The following is a 7,984-nucleotide window of genomic DNA, read 5'->3' as shown; positions in this document are numbered from 1 at the left end:
CTTCTGCTGGCGCTAACATTCTCTCTCTCTCTCCTTCAGGTACATTACCTGTGCTGAGTACACGCACTTCTATGGTGGCAGGAAGCCAGGTAAGCTGTGAAACCCTTCTGTTTCCCCCAGAGGGAGGAATCCGGAAGGGCCTCTGATCAGGCTCTGAACCGGTGAAGACTGGAGATCGTGGGAATGACAGTTGACAGACAGGCTGAGGACACAGTCCTCCAAAACACAGCCAATGCTAGTCTGAGTTCGTGATTTATAAAAACGGTGGTTCAAGTGACCTTCCGTATCAAATCCATGGAGGGGTGAAGTGAACGGTCCCCCAAGCTCTCCAGGCTGTGGAGTCCCCGAGTGGCACCGATAGCCCCTGTGCAGCCACCAACAGAACGTTTTGAGGGTGAGTCACTAGAGGTGCTTCGGAAGAAAGACCTGGCCACTTCTGTCCGAAAGGCCCCGGCCACTGAAATGGGCGGATTACAGCGCTTGAAGTGGCTAGATCCCAAACACAGTTAGGCGCATTCAGATGGAAGCCAGATGAAAATGCCCCCAGAGCCTGGTCTCTGCCACAGTTCCTGATACATCTGCTGTTGGGGGTCACTATTGTCCCACAGCCTGAACCACCACCTCTCCTTGGAATTAGGACAGTGTGATTCAGTTACCCATTGCTGTGGACTCTGGCTTGTGGCCAGAATAGAGCTATCCTTTATGGGCTTTCCCAAGGCTGGTTTTCGGCAATGAATGACCAGACTTCTCTTCCAAGGGATCTCTGGGGAAAATTGAACCACCAGCCAATCGGCGAGCAGCTGAGTATGTTAGCGGCTGGCACTGGCCAGAGGCTCCAAGTCAGACCTCCTCCTGACACCCCATTGGATCGCTGGCAGGAGCCCTCCCATTGGATCGCTGGCAGGAGCTCTCCCATTGGATCGCTGGCAGGAGCTCTCCCATTGGATCGCTGGCAGGAGCCCTCCCATGCTGGTTGTTTATAGAATGAATGCTTTATTGGCAAATGATTCACAAAGCACACGATTCAATAGTTCATTTGTATTAAGAATTGTTGCACAATCCACACCATAATCAATTTTTAGAAGATTTTCTTGGTTCTTGTACTCATTGTTATTAGCTCCCCATCTCCCCCCAGCCTCCCCTGCCATCCCCCCAAGGAGCCATTAATCCAGTCTCTCTAGATTTACCTCCCCTGGCTTGCACACAGGAGAACATACAGAAACAACAACAAAAACTAGCAACAATAATAAAGTAAAATAGAGGAAAACCTCAATCAAAAGAAAGCAGAAAGCATTCAAAGATAGAACAAATTAGACAGGGACCAGAGGGAGGTGGAACGATAAGGGGTGTTAAATTGTAACCTCACTGCATCTGCCACCATCCCTTCGTAATGCCCTCAGCCTGGACCAGGCCCTGCCCGCCCCTCCATGGCCGGAGGGGATCACCAGAGGCTTCATCCACGTGTATTTCCCATTTGCTTGTTTTTGTTGACACAACATGAGAAAAGGGTCCAAAGGGAGATCAAATGATACGATGTTACGTTTTTGTTTTGTTTTTTTAACATTTTCTTGTTTTTTGTATTTAGCAACCCCGTTTCTCTCCAACCTCCCCTACCATACCCCCAAGAAGCTATTAATCCACTTAGTCTAGTTAACTAGTTACCAAGATGTTACGTTTTAACCTAATTGCGCCTGCTGTAATCAACTTTATTTATATCACCCTCCGCCTGATGGCAATAAATGTTTGCTTTATTGACAGACATCCCCAAAGCAAATTTCCGCCGCTTACCTTTTGACCACTGCAGGTAAGGGGCTTTGAAAGCCTATCTCTTTCTTGTGGCTGTTCTCTGGTGCTTGCTAGTAAATCTGATTCTTGGAGATTCGGGTATGAGCCCCGGTCAGGCCCCCTCCACTTGCCCAGCTCCAGCTCATTCCCCACCTAGGACAGTGAGGCCCCACCGGTAACCGTGTTCTGCTTATATGGAATCGTATGTGTGTAGGCATTGTCCTTTTTCACCTCGTCCCTGCCCTCTGAGGCGGGCAGGCCCCATTACAAAGCCTGCTTCCTGGATGTTGGAGCCTGGTGGTACATTAGAGTAAAGCACTGGGCTGCTAACCAGAGAGTCAGCCGTTCCAACCCCCAGCCACTCCGCAGGAGAAAGATGGGACTGTCTATTCCTATAAAGACTGACAACCTCAGAAACGCCGGGGGGTGAGTGGGGGTGGGGGGGTGTTCTGCTCTGTCCCGTAGGGTCCTTTTGGCTGCAGTGGGTTTGGTTTGGGGTAAGGGGTAATTGAGAGAGGGTCGCCATGTTAGTTAGTTTACGTTGGTGCCGAAACTGGCACCGTGTCTGCCACTAGCAGCACCACCACCACTGTTGAAGGGTGGGTTGAGTCAGAGAGAGAGGCAGAAGTTCGCCAGGGTGCGCTCTCCCCCTCGGAGGGCTCTGCTTTCCCCATGTTGGCCAGCATGCAAAACAAGGGCCCAGCAAGGAGACCCCACCCCATCGCTAGCCCTGGTCAGGATCCGTGTGATTTTGGCCCCCAGACTGAAGCTGGTCCAGTTCTCACCTGGCCATGCCTCCATCGTCCTACTAGCTCCTCACTCTCTCCCTGACCCCAGCCACCTCGGATACACGGCCCCTGGAGAGACAGCCCCTCCCTCTCCCATGCAGGGCCACCAGCCGAGAAGTTCCAGCTGGGAGTCTCAGGGCTCTTAGCAGTCTCGTGATTGGCCAGGATGGATGATGTCTGTCAGGGTCCCCAGGTGGTCTCTCTTAGGTAGATCAGCTCTCACTAGTCTTGGTGGAAAGACCAAGAACAGCAGCCAAAGTGGTTTCTGCAAGGGGTCTCCACACGTGACCGCTTGTCAAGCAGACCCTCTCTGACAATTGCTTGCTGCAGTTGTGAGCCCACTCTGGCCTCCCTGCCTCCCGCCCACGTGTCAGAACTCGCTCTTGGATGGGCACTGGGAGCTTGTGGGAGGGTGGTCAGGGGCAGGCAAAGCGCCCACTGATGACAGCAGTAGCCTCCCCTTCCCCATTCTCAATCCCTTGGAGTGCAAGAAGGCAGGTCTCAGTGGAAAAGCTGGCCTGCCTGCTAGCCGAGGTTTCGCAGCTCGTACACTCCCCTCCTGCCCACTCTGCCCCTGGCAGAGACTCGACAACGTGGGTGGCTTTCTGGAGGCTGAAAGTCTGGACCTCCTCCTCATCAGCTCCAGGGAGGATCCCGTCCTGTCTCCTGCAGTGGCCCCAGGCCTGTGGAAGGACAGGCTGTCATCCCCCAAGGTTGACCCTGTTTCTGGGTCTTTCTGCCTCTTTTTATAAGACACCACCCCACTCCTGCATGAGCCCCTGCCATCTCACTGACGTTGAATGGGGACCCTGCCTCCAAACAAGGGCATGGGCCTCGAGCCAGGGGTCAGGGGCCAGCAGAGCTCCAGACCTCCCGGAGGCTGCCTCCAGCTCCCTCTCTGGGGCTTGAACACGTGACAAAACCAGGACTTGCCCCAGGGGAGCACGTGGCAAGGCGGGGTCCCTCTTCCCAGTGGCTCTGCAGCTTTTGCTTCTCCCCTGGGGCTCGAGCTTCCTGCCATGTGGTAGGAGCACAACCTTGGGCCATCCTGGCCCTGGCCCCCAGCGCCTGCTCTGAACCCCCAGGGATTGCTGCGGGAGTGACAAAAGGCGTGAGGGGCAGCCTCCAGTATGCCAGGTGTCCAGCAGCTGGTCAGGAGTAACTCTTGTATCTTCCCAGTCTCTCCCTACAGCCCTTCATCTACCCAGTATGCACCCCCGAAGGCGTCGTCTTTGACTTGCTGTGAGTAACCCCCTGGCGTTTGGATCTCATATACCCACGACATTGTTGGAGAGGGCGTTGGGTCAGCTGGAGGGGCTGGGGTTACCACATCCCTGCAGCAGCCATGGGAGGGACTCTCGAGGGGGGGTGCGCTCCAGGAGGGGCGGCCCAGGTCTCCTGGGCCTGAGCAGGTAGCACTGGTGATCCTTGAGAAGCGGCGAGCCGCATGTGAGGGCCATTGTTCTCAGGGACGAGTGTGGGGCTGGACTGCCTCCACTTTGTGCCCTGGACCCCATCTCAGGCTTGTGCCGCAGCGCACCCCAGCTTCCTGGCGTCAGGAACGGTTTCCAGCCTGTTTCAGGAGACTTGAGAAACATTCCCGAGTGGGAAGGGAAAATTGACCATCAGCGTCGCCTCGAGGATGGCCACTGTTTGTTACTAGTTGTACTCCCGCTCTCGGCGAGGTGACCTGGTAGAGTGGACCCCTCTGCCCCACATTGCCATGCCTTCTGTTCTCTCGTCCTCTCAGGAGCATCCTGCCCTGGCTCAAGAAATACGGCACCAACCCCAGCAATGGAGAGGTAGGCAGCTGTGGCGGGGGGTGGGGGGGTGGGGCTGGGGTGGGGGGTGTACCACTCCACACGGGCACCTCCCCAGACCACACCTGGGGCTCTCAGTAGGAAACAAAAGTTTCCTTTACGTGGGTTCTAAGCCTTACGCTGCTCACTGCCAGGTTGGCAGTTCAAACCACCGTTCCGCTCTGAGGGAGAAGGATGAGGCTGTCTGCTCCCTTAACGGTGTACAGCCTCAGAAACCGTGTTGAGGTTCACTGGGAGTCACACTCCCACCCTCTCAGTGGGTTGACCCTCGCGTCTGCAGTCCAGTGAGCGAGTGAACCAAGGACTGTGGCCTCCAGCTTGTTGTTTGTCTGTCTTGTGTCCTCTAACTTGTGAGGGCCGCCCATCCCTGGGTGGCTTGGGACAGTGGGTGGGCCACCGAGGGCAAAGGGGGAAAGTGGGCACTGGATCCGTCTCCCGCCTTTGGGGGCTTAGAGTCACGCTGGTTCTGACCACGGGAAGGTTATTGGCCGTGCCAGCAGGGGCTGCTGAGCAGTGGAGCCAGCCTGCCAGCCACCAGCATGCTGGCTGTGTGTCTGTTGGGTTTGCCCTCTTTCTCTTTTTACGATTGGGGTGAAGGTTTACAGAGCCGATTGAATTGTTAACATGAGCCTCCTTTCCTTTCTTCGCTCTTCTTTGCTGTGAGCCGGGAGAGACCAGTACTTGTATCACGGAGGGTTGTCCATGAGTCTTTAAGGCCCCATTTGCACTTCACCGAAGTAGGATGTGGAAACAGTGTCTTCACGGGGGTGCATCCCAATTTTTTTTAAATCATTTTTTGGGGGGTTCGTACAACTCTTATCACAATCCATCCACCCATCCATTGTGTCAGGCACCCAATTTTTATGTTTTGGTTTCCCAAACTATTTGTGCAGCAGAACAAGGCGGAGCCTGGTGGGCCCACTTGCTCACCTGAGCAACACCTTTCTTCCTGAGCTTCAGAAGCAGCCTAGGCTGAACCCACCAAAGCCCAGACTTTGCAGAGCACAGAGGCCCTTTCATGAAGGGAACCTGCTTGTGTGTGTGGACAGTCGCCTGCCCTCCCTCAGAGCCGGGTGGGGGTGGAGGTACAGACCCGAGCCCCGCTGGGCACCACACCCCACTGTGGGTAGCGCCGGGCCCCGGGGCTTCCTTGGGCAGCAGCTCCAGCTCCTGGTTTACAGCTGCAATGGCCCAGGCACCTCCCTGGTCTCTCTGTCCTCGGCTCAACTTCACCGCCGCAGTGTGCCTGCCTGTCAGCCCCTTCTTCGTTGTTACCGGTTGTCCAGTTTGCCGCACTGATCACTCGTTCATCTTGTCCTTTTCTGTCTGATGAATGCCGGCCTCTTCTTCCAGAAACTAGACCGGAAGTCCCTGATTGACCTGAAGTTTGCAAAGAACAGCGAAGGTGAGCAGTGGCTTGTCTGAGACCCTAGAGCAGAGGTGACAGCAACAACCACCGGGAGTGGCTTTCGGGAACAGACGTGTGTTTTCTCAGTTCAGAAGGCTGGAAGTCTGGAATCTGGGGACAGGCTCTCTATCCCTGTCGGCTCTGGGAGAAGACCCTTGTCCCTTTCCGCCTCTGTGCCTTGGGGTGCCCCCTGTGGTCCCTTCTATCTCTGAGGACTCTTGTTATTCCCATCACTCAGAGGTGAGGAGCTCCTGACTGGCGGGCAGGCAGTTTGAAGCCACTGAGGCTTTCTGCTCCCAGGGAGAGTTCCAGCCTCGGAAACCGACCAGAGCAGTTCTCCCTGTCCTTACAGGGTCACGAGTCCGCATCGCCTCAACGGCGGGGAGTTCAGTGGTTTCCAGGAGCCCTGGTGGCATAGTGATTATCCACTGGGCTGCGAACCACACGGGCAGCGGCTTGAAGCCATCAGCCGCTCTGCGGGAGGGTTAGGCTTCCTACGTCTGGAAAGAGTGAGAGCCTTGGAAACACACAGGGGCAGTTCAGCTCTGTCCCACGGGGGCCTGTGAGTCAGAGGAGACTCCCTGCCAGTGACTCTGGTCCTAAGCCGAGATGACCTTGTTAATACAACAGAGAAATCCAGGTCCCCAAGGGGGTTAACGCCACAAGTGCTGTGCCCCCCCACCCCCACCCCAGCTCAGGCCACTACAGGAGGGGCCTGTAGACCCCAGACCTCCCCAACCCGGGGTGGGACTGCGCCTTCTTTCTCCGATTGGGCTGACCACTTGCTTTTAGTATATTTGAAGGAAAAAAAAGTGCAGTTTCTTCTAAGACCTAAGTAGTTTGACCTAGGGCCCGGCTGAGGGTCAGAGCTAGAGAGCGTATTCTAGGTTAAACCTCTGGATGGGTGGACAAGACTCCCAAGTGTTTCCAAGCCTGTAACTCTTTACGGAAGTAGAAAGCCTTATCTTCCGCCCTCAGAGTGGCTTGACGGCCGCAAGGTGGCCAGGGGTGGCGACCACCAGGGCTGGCCTGGGGGCAAATGGACCCAATGCCTCCGAGAAAGGAGATGCAGAGGTGGGTTTTGCAGGGTGAATTGGAGTGCACCAGCGGTTGGGCTATTGGGAGAAATGGCTTGGGCTGTTGGCTGGCACTCTACTGTGGGCATGTGGGCACAGGATTCTTCCCAGAGCCTTTACACAGACGTAGGCAAGTTCTCACCTTCCCTGGCCCGCGGCCATCTTCACGCCGGTACTTTTCTGAACGCGTGGGTCTTGGGGGGGCGCCACGGCTGACGGTGCCTTTTCCTAGGGAAGTACCACTGCCCCGTGCTGTTCTCCGTGTTCACCAACAACACCCACATCGTGGCCATCCGCACCACTGGCAATGTCTATGCCTACGAGGTGGGTGTGGCATCTCGTAGCTCCTGGGTGCCTCTGGGAGTCCTCTGGCAGGGTCTCCATGCCAGCTGTCACCCTCTAAACAGGAGAAATGGGCGGCCCTGGGCAGGACCCACATTCTGGCTGGTCTCTCCAGCTGCAGCATGACGAGGCCTGGAGAGGGGCACTGGCTGAAGACAGCCCAGGGCTGGGTCCAGGCAGTGGGGGAGGGGCTGCATGGCAGGGTCAGGAATCTCAAAGGTTAGCGTTCACACGCAGGCAAGCCTGCGTCAGTGCCAAGTCCTCTGTGCACCTTCAGTTCTCCGCACTGGGTGTATTTGGGGTCCAGGTGGCCAGCACTGCCCTGGGGGCACTTCCTGTGGGTGGGCTAGGGGTAGGGACCCCCCCAGCAGAGCAGAGGGAGAGCTGAACTGGACTGTGCTCCCAGAGGAAGGCTTGACTTCTCCTAGTCCAAGGACCTGTCCTGGTGCCTAGAGCTAGAAGCAGGTGACGAGATGGCCTCATCTGTCCGGTGTGGCCCTAGAGCTTCTCAAGAGAGTTCAGGGGGTGGGGGTCAGGGGCAGCTGTGTGCTTGTCCTTTCAAGAGGCCCTAGGCATGTACACAGCCTAACCTTTCACCTGGCCTCCCCATCTCTGGGCTGTGGTGCTGCGTTCTGGGTCGGTGCCATAACCCGGCCTTCTCCGGGCTGCAGGCCGTGGAGCAGCTGAACATCAAGGCCAAGAACTTCCGGGATCTGCTGACCGATGAGCCCTTCTCCCGGCAGGACATCATCACCCTGCAGGTGC

The 7,984-nt window shown here is 56.3% G+C and overlaps 1 protein-coding gene across 1 annotated transcript in view; it reads left to right on the top strand.

Annotated features, from left to right (window-relative positions):
* Positions 1 to 7,984, top strand: part of PPIL2 (peptidylprolyl isomerase like 2) — a 19,910-nt gene that overhangs the window by 2,609 nt on the left and 9,317 nt on the right. The window contains exons 2-8 of the mRNA XM_004716331.2: positions 40 to 89; positions 1,759 to 1,804; positions 3,753 to 3,815; positions 4,324 to 4,375; positions 5,747 to 5,798; positions 7,110 to 7,201; positions 7,891 to 7,980. Coding sequence (XP_004716388.1) covers positions 40 to 89; positions 1,759 to 1,804; positions 3,753 to 3,815; positions 4,324 to 4,375; positions 5,747 to 5,798; positions 7,110 to 7,201; positions 7,891 to 7,980 — 445 coding nt within the window. The remainder of the gene's footprint in view (positions 1 to 39; positions 90 to 1,758; positions 1,805 to 3,752; positions 3,816 to 4,323; positions 4,376 to 5,746; positions 5,799 to 7,109; positions 7,202 to 7,890; positions 7,981 to 7,984) is intronic.

This window comes from Echinops telfairi, unplaced genomic scaffold (genome assembly GCF_000313985.2).
Source record: "Echinops telfairi isolate 266 unplaced genomic scaffold, ASM31398v2 ScPeMD7_29;HRSCAF=101, whole genome shotgun sequence".
Lineage (NCBI taxonomy): Eukaryota > Metazoa > Chordata > Mammalia > Afrosoricida > Tenrecidae > Echinops > Echinops telfairi.
This window is presented reverse-complemented; position numbering and strand designations above follow the sequence as displayed.